The 19,376-nt window shown below is 42.3% G+C and overlaps 1 protein-coding gene across 15 annotated transcripts in view; it reads right to left on the minus strand.

Annotated features, from left to right (window-relative positions):
• Positions 1-19,376, minus strand: part of ano1a (anoctamin 1, calcium activated chloride channel a) — a 228,939-nt gene that overhangs the window by 151,656 nt on the left and 57,907 nt on the right. For all 15 annotated transcript variants that reach the window (XM_043705340.2, XM_087996249.1, XM_087996250.1 and 12 more), the window contains 3 exons: positions 15,990-16,088; positions 11,962-12,113; positions 977-1,031 (listed from right to left, as the gene is read on the minus strand). In XM_043705340.2, coding sequence (XP_043561275.2) covers positions 977-1,031; positions 11,962-12,113; positions 15,990-16,088 — 306 coding nt within the window. The remainder of the gene's footprint in view (positions 1-976; positions 1,032-11,961; positions 12,114-15,989; positions 16,089-19,376) is intronic.

Below are 19,376 nucleotides of genomic sequence, written 5' to 3' on the forward strand. Positions count from 1 at the left end.
ATATTGTGTCTCCTCCCCCTGCCAGACTAGTTTAAACCCCTCCCGATAGCACAAGCGAAACTACCTGCAAGGACGTTGGTCCCAATGTGGTTCAGGTACAGATTGCCCTGTTTGTACATGTCCCATCTTCCCCAAAAACTGTCCTAGTGATCCAGGAATCTAAAATCCATATTTTGGTTTAAATGTAAGTTGATTCATCATCCTTACCATTTAAACTGTGTACACTTTCCAATTCTGTCAGTAACTTTTCACTCGAACAGAATCTAAAATTTCTCCAACATCAGCACACATGACCAAGCCAGAGTCTACACTGCAGATTAAACACTTATTAAATACTTCACAGGTTCATATGTTTATAATTACTAGAGGCCAAATGTAAGAATAAGACAACTAGCGAGTTAAAATAAGTATGTTGTATTTCTCATTTTTTGCCTCAAAGCCACAAAACCAGTTTGATACAGAACTAGCCATCAGGATGCATTTCCTGATGAAGGGCTTATGCTCAAAATGTTGACTGTCCTGCTCCTCGGATGCTGCCTGACTTGTGTTTTTTTTAGCACTACACTCATTGACTTTAATCTCTGCCAAGCAACGTGATGAATTCTTGGAACAAAATGGATGAAGCACAACTATTAGGAGATACTCAAATTCAAATCCTAATTTCCAAGAATCAAATACAATGTACATCAGAAGGTAATCCCAATACTTCCAGATTTTACAGAGTCAGAAGTCACATGACACCAGGCTATAGTCCATTACTAGCACCTCCATATCACGGCCTGATTTTACTCAGACAATACACAAGTGTAGGGGGAGCTACGTTAAATGGAGTCCATTTAACCAATCCAAAAATCATGCAGGATATCACAGGGATGACTGATTATTTGTAAAAATCAAAGATATCCTCTGCCCAAAGTCACTTTGCAAACTATGAAATTGTCAAAATTATACTTCAAAACTAAGTTTTAATACTCACAATTGTGCTTCTTGTTGTACTGCTGAAAAAGTTATCCTTATCTGAAAGGTCAAATCTATAAAGGGGAAGAATAAAGAATTAAGTGGATAAAGCAACAACAGTTAGGCTATTGTCTAGATGAAAGCAAAGTGGTGCCAGTGTGTAAAACATCACTGTACGTGTAACGCTCAACCACAAGGTAATGTTCTGAGACTATGCATTAAAATCCTATCCATGGCAGGTGGTGAAATTGGAAATCATGACAATAGTTACATGGTCACCATTGGATTAGCCTTTAAAAACCTATCTGGTTCACCAATATCCTTTAGGGAAGGAAATCTGCCATCCTTACCTGGTCTGGCCTCCACATGACCAATGTTCTCTAGCACAGAGGTCTGGGTATGACTTCTGAAACAGATGGTCAATGCTCAGAATAGCTACACAGCTTAGAGGGAAAGTAGCACATGACTCATTGACCTTGCGACTCAAGGGAACAGCTGTGTTCTATTAATTCTGTCCATGCTCCTCAATCTTATACACCTCTAAGATCCCCCTTCAACCTTCTCTGCTCTAAAGAAAACAAGCTTATCCATCCCCTCATCATTGAGATGGTCCATCCCAGGCAACATCCTCATGAACTTCCTCTGCCCCCTCCAGTGCAATCACATCCTTCCCATAGTGTCATGATTTGGAGATGCCGGTGTTGGACTGGGGTGTACAAAGTTTAAAAATCACAACACCAGGTTATACTCCAACAGGTTTAATTGGAAGCACTAGCTTTCGGAGCACTGCTCCTTCGTCAGGTGGTTGTGGACCTGGTGTTGTGTGATTTTAAACTTCCCATAGTGTGGTGATGAGAACTGCACAGTGCTCCAGCTGTGGCCTAACCATTCTGTCCAACTCCAACATGACCTCCCTGCTCTTCTAATGTCATCATGACTGATAAAGGCAAGTACCCCGTATGCCTTATTAACCCATCCTACCACCATTAGGGATCTGTGGACCAGCATTCCATCATCCCCCAGTTCCTCTGAGCTTCCCAGTGTCCTGCCATTCATCAAGTACTCCCTTGTTTTGTTAATTCTTTCAAAGTCCTTCAGCTCACACTTAAGGATTAAATCCCATCTACCACTGATCTGCCAACTTGGGCAATCTACTTATATCCTTCTGTAACCCAAAGACCACCTTCCTCATCATTTACCTTCTGGCCTATAATCAGATAATCCGCAAATGTACTATCACCCCTATATTCTGTATCAGATTAATATCTATCATGAACAATAAAGGACCCAGCACTGATCCCTGTGGTACAGCACTGCACAGCAGGCTCTGCCATCCTACACCAGATTTCAGCTGCAATTGTTGAAATAGGGACAGCCAGTCATTCAGCTTCAAACTGTTGAAGATTCAATTCAATTATATTTGACCTTCACACAAAGTCTTTATTCCACAGCTCAAATGATCCAATAAAAGTCAAACTCAATCTTGGAATTTTCAATGCAATGACAGTTAGTTCCAAATTCCCACTATCCTTGGCATTAAAAAAAAAGTTATATTTGGCTACTAAAGGACTTAAACCATTTTAAAATTGAGCCTTCATTTTGAATCCCCCTCAATAAGAGAATCTCTCTTTAGCTAGCTCATTACAGAAGCACAGAAATGTTATAGTGCAGGAGACAGTCATTCTGCCCATTGTGCCTGTACTGGCTCTATTACCTCCACCTCCAAACGGACCCCACCACCAGGGAATGGCCTCCTTCTTCAAAGACCACAATTTCCCCCCCGACGTGGTCGACGATGCCCTCCACCGCATCTCTTCCACTTCCCGCTCCTCCGCCCTTGAGCCCCGCCCCTCCAACCGCCACCAGGACAGAACCCCACTGGTCCTCACCTACCACCCCACCAACCTCCATGTACAGCGGATCATCTGCCGTCATTTCCGCCACCTCCAAACGGACCCCATCACCAGGGATATATTCCCCTCCCCTATCAGTGTTCCGAAAAGACCACTCCCTCCGTGACTCCCTCGTCAGGTCCACACCCCCCACCAACCCCAACCTCCACTCCCGGTACTTTCCCCTGCAACCGCAAGAAATGCAAAACTTGCGCCCACACCTCCTCCCTTACTTCCCTCCAAGGCCCCAAGGGACACTTCCATATCTGCCACAAATTCACCTGCACCTCCACACACATCATCTATTGCATCCGCTGCACCCGATGTGGCCTCCTCTATATTGGGGAGACAGGCCGCCTACTTGCAGAAAGTTTCAGAGAACACCTCTGGGACACCCGGATCAACCAACCCAACCACCCCGTGGCTCAACACTTCAACTCCCCCTCCCACTCCACCAAGGACACGCAGGTCCTTGGACTCCTCCATCGCCAGACCATGGCAACACGACGGTTGGAGGAAGAGCGCCTCATCTTCCGCCTGGGAACCCTCCAACCACAAGGGATGAACTCGGATTTCTCCAGTTTCCTCATTTCCCCTCCCCCCACCTTGTCTCAGTCAAATCCCTCAAACTCAGCACCGCCTTCCTAACCTGCAATCTTCTTCCTGACCTCTCCGTCCCCACCCCACTCCGGCCTATCACCCTCACCTTGACCTCCCTCCACCTATCGCATTTCCAACGCGCCTCCCCCAAGTCCCTCCTCCCTACCTTTTATCTTAGCCTGCTGGACAAACTTTCCTCATTCCTGAAGAAGGGCTTATGCCCGAAACGTCGATTCTCCTGTTCCCTGGATGCTGCCTGACCTGCTGCGCTTTTCCAGCAACACATTTTCAGCTCTGATCTCCAGCATCTGCAGTTCTCACTTTCTCCTCTATTACCTAATGCCTTGTCCCCATTTCACAATAATGTAACTTCACTATCCAATGCCCATTCAATGCCTTGATTGAACCCACCATACCACATTTCCAGATGATATATTCCATACACTGACTGCACACAGTGAAGGTGTCCCCATCATTGCTGCTTCGTTTGTATTTCACATTTAATCTGTGCCCTCGTGTTCAGGTTTCTTTAGAAACGGGAACAGCTTCACCCTAACTGCTCTATCCGCGCTGCTCATCTTTTTGAGAACCTCTGTCAAATTTCCCCTCAACCTTGATGGCTTCAAGGTCAACCATCGCAATTCCTTCAATCCATCCTTGCATTGACCCCTCATTCCTGGAACCCTTTTTGTTAATTGCTTCAGCACTGTCCAACACGGCCATATCTTTTCTATAATGTGGCATCCAGAACTGTACACAATACTCCAGCTAAGGTCAAACAAGTGACTTGAACAATTTCAACATCACCTTTTTCTGGTACTCTACATCCCTATTAATAAAGTAGAAGACACCGATTGCTGTCGTAGACTTGGGTTGAGTGTATAACTCTGGCTTCTCTCCCTCACTCTCACACAGATGTCATCACCATTCCAGACTTTACAACTTCTGATTGCAAATGGTGCTGCCAAAACTCCAGCTCTCAGGAGCTGAAACCAGAAATTAACTTGTGCAGTGTGGATCAACCAACATTTCAACTTCCCCTCACTCTGCCGACGACATGCAGGCACTGGGCCGCCTCCACCGCCGCTCCCTCACCACCCGACGCCTGGAGGAAGAACGCCTCATCTTCTGTCTCGGAACACTTCAACCTCAGGGCATCAATGTGGACTTCACCAGTTCCTCATTTCCCCTTTGAGGAGAAAGTGAGGACTGCAGATGCTGGAGATCAGAGCTGAAAATGTGTTGCTGGAAAAGCGCAGCAGGTCAGGCAGCATCCAAGGAACAGGAGAATCGACATTTCGGGCATAAGCCCTGAAGCCCAGATTCCTGAAGGGCTTATGCCCGAAACGTCGATTCTCCTGTTCCTTGGATGCTGCCTGACCTGCTGCGCTTTTCCAGCAACACATTTTCAGCTCATTTCCCCTTCCCCCACCTCACCCCAACTCAGCACCACCCCCATGACCTGTCCTACCTGCCTATCTTCCTTTCCACCTATCCACTCTGCCTTCTTTTCTGATCACCTTCATCCCCACCCCCCTCTCATTTATCTCTCCACCCTGCAGGCTTCCTGCCTCTATTCCTGATGAAGGGCTTTTGCCTGAAACGTTGATTTTCCTGCTCCTTGGATGCTGCCTGACCTGCTGTGCTTTTCCAGCAACACTAATCCAGACTTGGGTTAACCCAGGGCTACAATTGCTAAATGGAGAACACTTATAATGGTCACTATAGCACATAGTTAGACCATAAGACCATTAGACATAGAAGAAATTAGACCATTGAATGGCAGAGCAGACTCAATCATGGCGGATAAGTTATTGGGAGAAAACCGGAATTGGGGTTGAAAAACCTATGATCCCCTTGGCAATCAAAGGATCTATTAACTTGTAAACGTACTCCACAGCCTTCTGTGGCAATAAATTCCAGATTAACCACTCTGGCTAAAGTTTCTTCATTAGCACCATTCTAAAGGCTCTTTCCTTTCTTCTAGGGCTGTGCCCTTGGGTTCTCGCCTCTCCTATCACTTGAAACATTTCCCCAATATCCACTCTGTCCAGGCCGCTCTGATGGACATTTCCTCAGATGACCACTCCTAGTATCTTATGGTATTTGCCACTTTGATCACTGTGGCGTACTGACTAAGGATTGTTGAGGTTGGTTAATACCAATAATCCTCCTTGGCCTATCTTGTGATTAGTGATGTAGAACACATCACTGTAGAGCATCTGTCCTTGGATAACAAAAGATGTACTTATTGCCTTCTGCAATAAACAAGGAAGGAGAAAGTGAGGACTGCAGATACTGGAGAGTCAGAGTCGAAGTCAAAGTGTGCGATGCTGGAAAAGCACAGCAAGTCAGGTAGCACCAGAGGAGCAGGAGAAATGACATTTTGAGTATAAGCCCTGAGGGGCATATGTCCGAAACGCAATTCTCCTGTTCCTCAGGCGCTGCCTGACTTGCTGTGCTTTTCCAGCACCACACTCTTCAAATAAGTACAACCACCCTGTTCAGGAAAAATGACTAGGACTTTAGGAAGTGCTACATATATATTTGCTCCCTCTGAAAGCTACAGGAAAACTCACCTGTCACCATCCAAAGACTATGGGACATTAGTAGAATGGGTGGAGCCAGTATTATTATTATTAACCACTTCAGATCCATTAACTTATCGAACAGAACCTAACCTGTTAAGCCTACTTCATACAGGTTAGACAATGAGAGTTAAACACAACAAACAAGACAATAAAGATGGAACTACCCAGCACAAGAATCAAAAAAATAAGTTATAAAAATCTGTAAAGTGCAACATCCCATTTCCTCAGTAAAAGAAAATCCAGTGCCTTGCAGAGAAATGTAGGTTTTTATTTTTTCAAAGGGACAGAACTTTAAATTTACTAAAACGATGAAAACCAAAACTACTGGAGAAACTCAGCAGGTCTGGTAACATCTGTTCACCTGATTTTTCTGTTCCTCTGATGGAAATGGTGTCAATTAATCATAATCAAGGGAGGTTACTGCTGGAGATGAGTCATTCCTTCAAATGCCACTGAAAAGTTAATCATGAAGAACACAAACTGGAAGAGGCTATTCAGCCCCTTGAGCCTGTTCCACCGTTCAATATCATGGCTGATCTGTAGCTTAACTCCATCTACCTGCCTTTGGCTCATTTCCTTCAGTACTTTTGTAAGAGCAAATTACTGCAGATGCTGGAATCTGTACTGAAAACAACAAATACCAGAGATCACAAGGTCAGATAACATGCATGGACAGAGAACAAGCTAATGTTCAAGTCTGGATGAATCTTCATCAGAAGAGTCATCTAAAATCACTCGCTCCATGGATGCTGCCTGACTCACTGATCCCCAGCATTTGTTGTGCTCAGTTCACTTAAGTTTACTTAGCAACAATGTATCTCTCAGATATAAAGCTAACTGATCCAGCATGCACTGCTGCTAGTGGAAGAGTGCTCCAAACCTCTCCCCACCGTGTGCGTAGATCTCTTCTGAATAGTCTGACCTAATTCTCAGGCTATGTCCCCAATTATTTATCTTGCCCGGTTAACATCTTGACGACTTCAGTCAGATCACTGCTCAACCCTCTAAATTCTAGAGAAACAGACCTAAATTTTTGTCATCTCTTCTCTTCTTATCTTAATTCCTGAACTCCAGGTACAAGACTCTAGCACCAGTTAATAGCTGTGTACTCAATGTAACATTTCATTCCCACTTTAATCTAAGCATTTGATTTTGAGCCAGTCTCTTTTCTCTAATCATCTTTGGTTACCTCCTGTCTACCCCCCAGAAGGGAATAACTCAATGCCGTAAAGACTGGGAGGAGGTTAGGAATGCCTCTGGTGCTTAAGCTGTTTGAGAGTGTGCACATGCTATTTTAACACTGCAATGACCCAGTTAGTACCTGAAACAGCAGGGGCTATCATATGAAGGGATTAAGCTTTCATCTGTTAATATCATCACCAGAAACTTCTAACCTACTATTAAAAAAGGGAGGGAAAGGGATTTGCAATGGATTGCTTTTCACATCATTTAGATCAAGTCATGATGGCAGTGAGCATGCTCCTCACTTCAAGTTTCCCCATCAACTGGCAAGACGTTTCCTTTACTCCTGTGCAGTTCTCTCCAATCAGTAATTTTCTTGTTGGCTGGTTTTATCTAAACGTTTCCCCTTTGCTCCCACTAACTTTAAGAGATACGTTTGGACAGAGCAACATATAAAAAGGTGAGCTATTCCAGAATGGGATGAAGAGGGAAAATTAATTAGCTGGGCCACAGCTCATTTGGGTTAAGTTAGAGGAACATTAACCTGGAACTGGTGTTCTACCAGCTCCAAGTGGGCTCAGAAATGTAATGGACATCTTTCAGGGAGATACAAAATGGGCAACGATGATTCCCTGGGAAAGTAGCAAGGTTCTGGCATACATTGAGTTGAACTAGCTGTTTGATGCCAATCTCAAAAATAAATCAGCTTCACATTAGGCCATCCTAAACCTTACAACTTGCTCTGTAACACCGTTGGTATTTTTAAGAACCTGCTCAGTTTGCACAACAATTGATCGCCAAACCCAGATCAGAAACCAAGACTCAAGCAGCCTCTAAACAAAAAAAGTGCTGGAGAAACTCAATAGGTCTGGCAGCATCTGTGGGGAAACAGTTGTGTTTTATTTTAGCCTTTAAACAAATCTGAGTGTTAGTACAATGGCAATACATTTCTTCCATCCGGAAAGAAAAACGCTTAAACTAAGCTTCATTTCTTGAATGTAATAAATTCTTTAGATTTTAAAAATAATTTTGTATTTTCCTTCATCGCTCTACTTTAGCCTCTCTTTCCTATTTGCCCCAACTTAGTTTCAATTCATCCTTCTCTAACATGACTGTTTCTTTCTCAATCGTCGAATTTCATTTGAAATAAGGAGATAGATCTTTGTCTAGTTAGTCACCAGTATGTGCGACAGCCCAATTCTTTCACACTTATTTGTTCACGTTTTAACATACTGTACAGAGGAACTGACTGTCGAGCTGAAGGTGCCGGTGTTGGACTGGGGTGTACAAAGTTAAAAATCACAAAACCAGGTTATAGTCCAACAGGTTTATTTGGAAGCACTAGCTTTCAGAGCACTGCTCCATCAGGTGCTTGTGTCATAACCACATGATGAAGGAGCAGTGCTCTGAAAGCTAGTGCTTCCAAATAAACCTGTTGGACTATAACCTGGTGTTGTGTGATTTTTAACTTTGACTTTTGAGCTGCAGGGTGTAGGTGATATTCTCAGCACGGGCACCGTCTCAGCAAGAATTCTCATATGGAGAGAGCAAATTGCAGGAAGACCTCCAACACTGTTTGGGTATGTGTTCACTGTACAACATTGTCTCGGGTAATAACAGACAGCATGGAAGGCTCATACAGGCTCAGGTGGTGACTGACCAGCTGACAGCCCAAATATTAAAATTCTACCGTCAAGTTTAAAGGAGTTTAAAACTAGTGACTGGATTTTTTTTTAAAAAAAGGTTCTGCAGGGATCAGTTCTGGGTCCTCTGCTGTTTGTAATTTTTATTAATGACTTGGAAGAGGGAGTCGAAGGGTGGGTCAGTAAATTTGCAGATGATACGAAGATAGGTGGAGTTGTGGACAGTGAGGAGGGCTGTTGTCGGCTGCAGAGGGACTTAGATATGATGCAGAGCTGGGCTGAGGAGTGGCAGATGGAGTTCAACCCTGCCAAGTGTGAGGTTGTCCATTTTGGAAGAACAAATAAGAATGCGGAATACAGGGTTAATGGTAGGGTTCTTAGTGAGGTGGAGGAGCAGAGGGATCTTGGGGTCTATGTACATAGATCTTTGAAGGTTGCCACTCAGGTGGATAGAGTTTGTAAGAAGGCCGATGGAGTATTATCATTCATTAGCAGAGGGATTGAATTCAGGAGTCGTGAAGTGATGTTGCAGCTGTACAGGACTTTGGTTAGGCCACAGTTGGAATACTGTGTGCAGTTCTGGTCGCCTCACTTTAGGAAAGATGTGGAAGCTTTGGAGAGGGTGCAGAGAAGATTTACCAGGATGTTGCCTGGAATGGAGAGGAAGTCGTACGAGGATAGGTTGAGAGTTCTCGGCCTTTTCTCGTTGGAACGGCGAAGGATGAGGGGTGACTTGATAGAGGTTTATAAGATGATCAGAGGAATAGATAGAGTAGACAGTCAGAAACTTTTTCCCCGGATACAACAGAGTGTTACAAGGGGACATAAATTTAAGGTGAAGGGTGGAAGGTATAGGGGAGATGTCAGGGGTGGGTTCTTTACCCAGAATGTGGTGGGGGCATGGAATGCGCTGCCCGTGGGAGTGGTAGAGTCGGAATCATTGGCGACCTTTAAGCGGCATTTGGATAGGTACATGGATGGGTACTGAATCTAGGTTAGAAGTTCGGCACAACATCGTGGGGCGAAGGGCCTGTTCTGTGCTGTATTGTTCTATGTTCTATGTAGGTGTTAAAACATCAAAACTGTGGTTAGTGGCACCATCCTTTTCCCTGATCCTTCAGCAGTCCCTCAGGGTCTAGAATGCTTTACTTCCACTCTGGGGTGAGGGAGATGGGGGAACAGGAGAGGGGGTGTGATGTCCTGGGGTTGCTGAATAATCCAATGCTGGAGCTGTAGACACTGCCCCAGAAGATCGGGAGCTGTTTGAATGGCGGCAGGAATACTCTGGATTCCGTGAACCCTTTCTGCTGTCATGCTCTACCTCCAAGTGGCTGACCCATTGGCAGATACACCTTCTCCAGTTTCACCGTCCACTTTGGGAAAGATAATCAGGAAACTCAGCCTCCACCAGCTCCACCCTCGGTTTCAATGCAGCTTTCACCCATCAACAGGCACCTTGGTCTCCAATGGACTTGGTTTTCCAAGTGAGAAATGATCGAGAAGTTGCAGAAAACAGCACTAACTTCTTCTTCAATCTCACCAAGGCCCTCCACAACTCGGTCAGTTGTGAGGGAGTGTGGAATATCAAGTTCAGCCGCCTGCAGAAATTTGTCACCATTCTCACGGTGACATACACTCCTCACAGACAGACCCACTATCAGTGCACACTGGGGTCAGACAGAGTGGTGTCATCACATCAACAATTCTCCATCCCCTTCATCGCAACAGTTGAAGGATCAAAAACAAGAGGGCAAAGTGAAAGGCAGGAGCTTTACAGGGGATTTGAGGGAAAAAAACCTTTCACCCAGAGGGTGGTGGGGATCTGGAATGAACCACCTTCAAAACCTTGAATCAGCATTTGATCTTTCATAACATTCAAGGCAAGAAAGCAAAATTACTACAGCAAGTGTATTTTTGACAGTACAGACTTGGTGGGCTGAAGGACCTCTTATGTACTTTCAGATTCTAACACTGCAGCCCACCTTGATGCAGTTCCACTGGAGTGGAGCCAACTTACAGAATGAGCAGAAACCTTTCAATCTTTGACATCGCCAGACTAGAAGCAAGACCAACTCAATGGCACCATCCATGATCATGGCAGGATTGGAATCCAGTCAAATAGCTGAAATTAAAAGCTGGCCTAAGTGACTATGTAACCAACATGAATCAAATAGGCTTTTTTCTCAACTAATGCCCTTTCAGGAAAGGGACCAGCTGTCCTAACCTGTTAAGGTTCTGGGGAGTGGTGCTGAACAAAGACCTCGGAGTGCAGGTTCATAGCTCCTTTAAAGGTGGATAGGATAGTGAAGGCGGCATTTGGAATGCTTTCCTTTATTGGTCAGAGTATGGAGTACAGGAGTTGGGAGGTCATATTGCGGTTGTACAGGACATTGGTTAGGCCACTGTTGGAATATTGCGTGCAATTCTGGTCTCCTTCCTGTCGGAAAAGTGTTGTGAAACTTGAAAGGGTTCAGAAAAGATTTACAAAGATGTTGCCAGGGTTGGAGGATTTGAGCTATAGGGAGAGGCTGAACAGGCTGGGGCTGTTTTCCCTGGAGTGTCAGAGGCTGAGGGGTGAGTTTATAGAGGCTTATAAAATCATGAGGGGCATGGATAGGGTAAACAAAGTCTTTTCCCTGTTGTGAGGGAGTCCAGAACTAGAGGGCATAGGTTTAATGTGAGAGGGGAAAGATATATAAAAAAAGACCTAAGAGGTAACTTCTTCATGCAGAGGGTGTATGTGTATGGAATGAGCTGCCAGAGGAAGTGTAAGAGGCTGGTATAATGGCAACATTTAAAAAGGCATCCAGATGGGCATATGAATAGGAAGAGTTTGGAGGGATATGGGCTGGGTGCTGGCAAGTGGGATTAGATTGGATTGGGATATCAGGTCGGTATGGACAGGTTGGACCAAAGGGTCTGTTTCCGTGCAGTACATCTATGACTCTATAACTCCAGATTCAGAGCGATGTGGTTGCCCTCTGATTAATTAGGGATGGATAATAAACTCTGGAGACTCGCCAGAGACACCTACACCTAAATAATAAAAATACAGCACACACTGTCCAACATTAAAAAGTGTTCGATGAAACTTACAAGTGTTTTTTCTCTCTGGAGAAGGGGTAAGAAAGGTGCTTAAATACATCGTCACTTTGATCATCCACTTTTGGTCGTAATGGTGAAGTCATCTTATGCACAACGCTAGAAAGCTTCAGAAGGATCCCAGTTTTCTCCTTTACTTCATAGACCTGAAGAACGAGGAGCCGCAAATTAAACAACTCCATGGCAATTAAACAGTCAACAGTGCCTTGTATCGTCAAGCAAACTTTGACCAAAAAGATTAGCACATTATCTTCTGACTATATTGGCCTGAAGTTTGTAGTAATGGTGCCGCAACTATCAGACTCATTAAGCCTTTGAAACAGTCAACCACTTGAGTTCATACTGCGTTTTTAAATAGTGTACTAACTACATAACTACTCCCAACTGGCACCTCTGGCCCGAAAAAGGAAGAAAGATAATTTTGTCTGTCAACTGTCAAATGACTCCATTAGAACTTAAAATCCACATATATCATTCCTTCTGAAGTTTGACATTTTAATCTTTTCCATAATTTCATGCATATTGTGCATTCATTTGGCTATAACATTTTCCAATTTTTGTTTTTTTTAATAGAAAAGGCTTTATCCTGCTTGGTGACTTCATTATTGCTGGACATCTGGAGGTCCTGTTGATTTGGTATCGGCTTCAAACACATGTCAGGAAAAGGAGAAAAAACCCTATAATAGATTGATAAATGTTTGAGAGCAGCTTTCTTCAAAGTCAGTGACAAGTTGCTTTACAGCTGCTGCAAAATTTGATCTCAATTCTACATCAGCATAATACTATGGTCATTTCCAATGTAATTTACTCAAGTTTGAATGCAATTTATAAAGTTTAGTATCCAAGCTTTGTCATCTCATTCACCAGATTATAACTCTTTACTTTTCAGGAATTTAATCAAAATATTATTCAGGAACTAATCTATTGGTGGTGATCTGATCAGAATTTAAATCACAACTAAATATTGCAACTGGAAGGAGAAAGTCTACTCTCCCCTCCCCTCCAGTTCAGAGATAGGGGGCAGATGAAAAGCTTAATACAAATAACAGATGCAATTTAACCATGCACTGCATTTTGCAAATCCTCACATGCATCAGGTCACTGCTAAGGGGCCTTTAGAACATGAATCATGTCCACATTCACATTTAGTCTGACCTACCTACATGTTGGGAGGGTGACTGGCCCAGACTAAGTTTTGAAAAGAAAAGTCATGCTGTTTACAATGTTTTCAGCTGAACGGAATCTATCAAAATGGCAAGCATGGAATGGGCTCGGTTGGCAGCTGTGTACCCACGTTAGAGGCTGTGACTTCAGGTGGTACACTAGAGCCTGGAACACAAATCCTGGTCTGGTGTTCCTGGTCAATAATAGTGGGAGTTCTGCCAGGCGAGATATTAAACGGACTGACCTAACAACTGGGCCCGAACCATCTCGTGGTACTATTATTGCCAAGAGCAGCTGGTTTTTGAGCTGACATGTGTCCCTCAAATCAGCTATGCAGAGTTTACCCAATCACATTACATTGCTGTTAGTGTGGTGTAGTTCTTCCAAAGTAAGAACTATGATTTTCATAACCTCGTCATTGCAAGATCCTGACAAACAAAACAGACAAATAGATTTCCTTTCCCCTTTGCACTAAAGCATCATTTAATTTTAGCAGATTTTAAACTTTCCATTAATTTCCTCCTTCAGCCCAAAAACACCCTTCCTCTCTGGGTATTTTAGCCAGCTCTAAGTTTCAAACGTGACAAGAAATGAGCAGAGCGGATTTGAGGAGAATTGCTGGCAATAGGAGGTCCGCAAAAAATAAAACCCGGTGGCATGAAATGGCAAAGCAACTGGGGAAACCTGCAGATGAAGCCAGGAATTAACTGGAAACTGTGCCAACAGCAACTGAAGCAGCTGGGAATCATGTTGCTATTCAGACTTATCTCCAAATGTAGACAGTGCACATGCAAGCAAAATACCAGCCTTTGGGAAAAGGTGAACTGTAATCTGCTGGTATGTATATTGAAATACTGACCATGATATACAAAATTAACATATCCTTATTTACAGCATAAAGCTTTAGGAATGGTTCAAGACAAAAATTAGTGGACAATTCCTTACATAAATGATCTTCTATTATCTTTAATTCATAAGGTCTAATTGTGTGTAAATATTAAGCATTTTTAGGAAAGTGATGGTGTAATGGTAATATCACTGGATTAGTCACCCAGGGGCCCTGGTAATGCTATGGGAGTGTGGATTGAATACCACCGAAATCCTGTAGAATCACTGAAAACTGATTCAATTTAAATTGTATTTAAATAAACCTGGAAGCATAAAATAAGTTGTACTATGCTCAGTAACATGACCATTAAGTTATGATTAATTTCCATCAAATCCCATCTGGTTTACTAATTTCTTTTTTTTAAAAAAACGATGATTACTTACAGTGTGGAAACAGGCCCTTCAGCCTAACGAGTCCACACTGACCCTCTGAAGAGCAACCCACCTAGATCCATTCCCCTACGTTTACTCCTTCACCTAACACTATGGGCAATTTAGCATGGCCAATTCACCCTAACCTGCACAACTTTTGGACTGTGGGAGGAAACTAGAGCACCCGGAGGAAACCCATGCAGACACGGGGAGAATGTACAAACTCCACACAGACAGTCACCCAAGGCAGGAACTGAACCCAGGTCTCTGGTGCTGTTAGGCAGCAGTGCTAACCACTGAGCCACCGTTCTGTCCAGGGGCGAAATCTGCCATTTTTACATGGTCTAGCCTACATAACACTCCTGACTCTCAGCTACCCTCTGAACTTGACAACAAGGCTGCTCAGTGCAGGCTCTCTGAGATGGCAGCATCCCATGAAAGATTGGATTTGTCCCTAATTGGTTAACAAAGTGGATAATGCGACAGTCCGATGCGAATTAGATTCTTCTAACTTTGAATTATTGATCACTGCGTCTCTCTGAAGGCATAGTGGTACTAGCAAGGTTAGACAGATTGACCTACAACTTGTATCAAGTCAACCTGGATCTAACGCTCATCGTATCGAAAAAAAAGAAAGTTAGGATCAGATTGCCAAGCATCAGTTTAAACCAACACATTGTACTATTTGGCTGTTGAAATAGCAGACTATTAATGTGATTAGATAGACACACAATCATGCAAGATAAATTGCTAAGCATTAAGTGGCTTAAAATTAAATAAAATAAAATTAATTTTGTTGAAGAAACATCAGAAATTTGTCTCCCCTTCCCCCAAAGATTCTAGAAAACTTCAATTCTATAACAAACGGCAGGTTCCTCACAAGAATAAGGAACAGGTACTCAGATTAATGACAAATACCTGGCACTGATAAGGAGGAGACTAAAATCTAATGAGGGGAGGTGAATGCCAGATCCTCATCCCCAGCCAGAGCAGAGCAGCATTCTTATTCATCTTTGGTAGGTAACAAAATTAAAGAACTTTCATTTCTATAGTGCATCACATGCTGGGATTCCAACAATGCCTCATGTCAATGAATTACTTTTAGAATGCAGTCATTGTTGTAGTGGCCTGTGCAAACACTAATACTTCAGGCACAGCAAGATCCCAAAAAAGGTAAACTGAGAGAAAAGCACATGTTAGTGCTAGTAAAAAGCAAAATATTATAGATCTGAAAAAAAAAATGTGCTGGAAAAAACTTAGCTGGTCCAACAGTGAGAACAGAGAGAAACAGAGACAAGGTTTAGACTTCTAAGATTTAGATGCCTCAGAGATTGTTTTTAGTGACATTGGTTGAAGGAGAAATTTAGAGGAGACATGGATGACTTATAGACTAGAAAGCGGAGGGAGTATTTAGCTTCACAAGTTTAAATCCTTTATTTACAATTCTACAAACTAAACACCTTGCTTAAAAGGATTTATCCCAAAATCTTCACGTCTCTTGAACATTGATTTAATAATAGTGCTTAGATAGCCAACTCACCAACAGAAAGGAGCCATCTTGCTTAAGGCACCTAATTACCTTAACACGACAAACTCACCTTTTTAGTTGGCATCTTAATCTTAAGGAACTCAGCTTCTCTGCAAAGCACATGCCATGGTGCATGTATCTTCACAAATCCAAGACCATAAGCTTTTGTCTAAGAGGTGGAGGACAAGGCAAAGATGGGAAGAAAACAATGATTAACCACAATTTACAGAAAGTTAGCCTTCACTCAATTACTTTCATGACATGTTGAAACTCAATCATTGCATTGCTGACAATGTATTAACATATAACCACCAAGATGCCAATTGGCAATGTAATTCAGCAACCTGCTGAATTAATCAACAAGTGCTTTTCATGCACATATTCCATTTCTTACTGGAGGGCAACATTCGGAGACTAGGCAGGTGTATAACCTAGGGCTCTCAAAAGATTAACTGGGCCTCACTTCAGGAATCTGAGATCATTCCAGTGAGGTGTAATTCTCCATTTTGCTCCTCATTCATCCTTGTGTCCTACACTGGCTATACCCATGTTTATTTACTTCCTAACCAATCCCCCCATATCCATTGGGCTGCCCAATGGATAAAGTTCCAATTTTTAATTGAAGTGCTCAATGAGTAGATACAGGTCAGTCAATGAAAAAGTGACTTTTAATAATGTCATGATCAACATTTGACTTTAAAAAAGAGAGGCAATTTGAATCAAAAGTTCAGTTTGTATTGAAGGACCAACAAGATAGTTCAGAAACTCACTGACAACATCAAGGGACCCAAAACTGAAATAGGGTGCATCTGTATCAAAGCTAAAAGAATGGATGATTTAGGAATGCCAATACATTTACAAATTGTAAACTTCTACAAAGTGGTTATCCTGCCAGCAATGCATATTCACTGAAAAAAGAAACTTACAGTCGAGTTTCACAATAACTAATCACCATCACCAACACCACTACACAGAACAAAAGAAACCAAAGACCAACCTGCAGTAAGAGAAGAACAATGAATTAATGAAAATAGTCAGCTAGTGATGGAATGAATAACAGCAATAACATAGGATTTGGACAATTTGAAATAACAATGCTTTGATATCCAAAATTCAAGATTTTATTTTGCTTTGTGTCATGTGGGTGGTGGGGGGGAAGGATTGAGAATTATAGGAGCATAAAAAATGAAATTACTGAACTGAGTGTTCGCCTTTTCCTGTTATTCCACCAAATGACTCTTAAAAATGATGAACTGGGTACTCCATATACGAGGATTCAACATTTTCATTTCTGACTCTTTGATCTCAAACTCTAACATTTCTGGCAGACAGAAACACAGGAACAGTCAGAGAATCCAGCTCCAACCAAACTTGGTCATTTCAATAACAGGCAATTCACAATTTGGAGTTCAAATTCATGTCATGGAACTGAAAGTACAAGCATTGTACAAAAGAATTAACGTAAACTACTGTAACAAGATTATTCCATTTTTATAAAATACGAGCGGAACTATTTTACACACTCCAAATTGTATGAACCAAATTGAGTAACCCAAAATTTAATACTGAAGTGCTTTGCATGACTACAATTTTAAGAGATTATGAAATCATCTATATCAAACGATGATATTTTGCAAGTGAAATGTTAGTAGTTTTATCACAATGTTTTGCCTCAGGCACACTGCTTACCCACAGCTATCACATTGTTAAACAGCACCTTCTGATGACAGTGAAGCAAGCTTTGGTGCTAATTAATCCAAATTGCACCCAAGGGCAACTGGTGGTAAATTATAAATTCATTAGTTCCACTTAAGAAGAATCCATTAATCTACAACTTGCACAATGTGCAACAGCTAAATGTTTACCAAAATTGGAATGAGAATTGGCAAAATGCCTTCTTGAACTAACATTTGTAATATTAACTTACATGTACAGCAAGACCTTTGAAGTGTCTAGGTTGGATGAATAATTTTTATCCCAGATGAAATGTGTGATAATAAGCACAAGAAATATTGTCCTGCCCTCTCTCTGGTTAATGCATTTTGAATGCAGCCTACAAGCAATAAATGGCTGCTCAGAGAGTGCGGTCCTCCAATGAATTTCTAAATAAAATCTTCAGACTATCAATTATGCGCACAAACATGACAAAGCCACGACCTCAATCAAGGGGCTAATAAATAATGATGCATATATGACAACCAGCACACCAACAAAAAAATTAGCCCTTTCAAATCGCAAGTGAAGTGACGCACTTTCAAAATGCTTGCTTTCAAACTTCACTGACATCATTGTAAGCCACGAGTTGGTACCGAGTTCTGTTAATCACTGGGTGAATGCTGAGTTACTTTATATGAGACAGGACATTCGCTAACTGGCCTCATTGAGCCAATGTATAACCACGTACTGTCATTGGAAAGAGACCCTCTGCAGTGAAAGTAGGGGATCTGCATGAAAATCTCAAGTGCAGCCCTCAAAGAGTATTTAGTTTTCATTGGGATGTTTGGTGGTGGTGGGGGGTGGGGAGTGTGCAAATAGGGCTGCTTCATCTATCTTATTGGCTACACTTAATGGAACTGGCTGGACCACTTATTAGTTGCCTCCAAAGTGGAATTTTGGTGATCTTGGAGTGTGAAACCCAAATGTGCCAATTATACCCAGTAACAGCAAATATAAACAATTATGTATTTGCAGAGTTAGGATGGCCTTCTGGAGAGGTAAGGCAAGCCCACTTTGGATCTAGTCCAGAGACACATTTGGCAGAGATCAGATGCCATTTGTTGGAGGTCAGGTGACCATTGGAATCATGAGTGTGTTAAAAATGCACAAGCGTGTTACTGCTTTTAGGCTCATTTGAGATTATTAGCAGAGCTGTCAGAATCAACTGCAAAAACCACTTTGCAAAGCTGTCAACAGCATTTGTTAAAAGTCTCAAAGCATTTCAAAGTCATGCTTTTTCAAATCATTGAAAGCAAAATGTTGATTGCTATTTTGTTCTGTCTGTTGACATAAGTCAGAGGGGCTTCATTATTAGACTAATGCTGCATGATTAATCTCATACATTTTTATAGCTTGGCATCAGACTTTTCCATTTGATGAGGATAGACTGGTGTCAGACTACAAATGTCAGCAAGAGATAAAAAAATGTGTTTTAAAGAAAGGTTAATGTTTTATACAGTTGAAGAAATGCAAATGTTGCAAAGACATTTTCTGCACATTAGATGTTTTTCAATATAGACAGTCTAATATATGCAGAAGTCTGATCTGTTGAATTCCATTGTGTCTCTCAGGTCTGCTCAGGATGGTAAATGTTAACTTGATACGTAAGTGGCAGCATGGTGCCTCAGTGGTTAGCACTGCTGCCTCACAGCACCATGGACCCAGGTTCGATTCTCAGCCTGGGGTGAACGACTGTGTGGAGTTTGCACATTCTCCCCATGCCTGCATGGGTTTTTTCCCC

Source organism: Chiloscyllium plagiosum, unplaced genomic scaffold (assembly GCF_037043375.1).
Source record: "Chiloscyllium plagiosum isolate Xiang-an unplaced genomic scaffold, Cpla_swu_hap1 HiC_scaffold_18, whole genome shotgun sequence".
Taxonomy (NCBI): Eukaryota; Metazoa; Chordata; class Chondrichthyes; order Orectolobiformes; family Hemiscylliidae; genus Chiloscyllium; species Chiloscyllium plagiosum.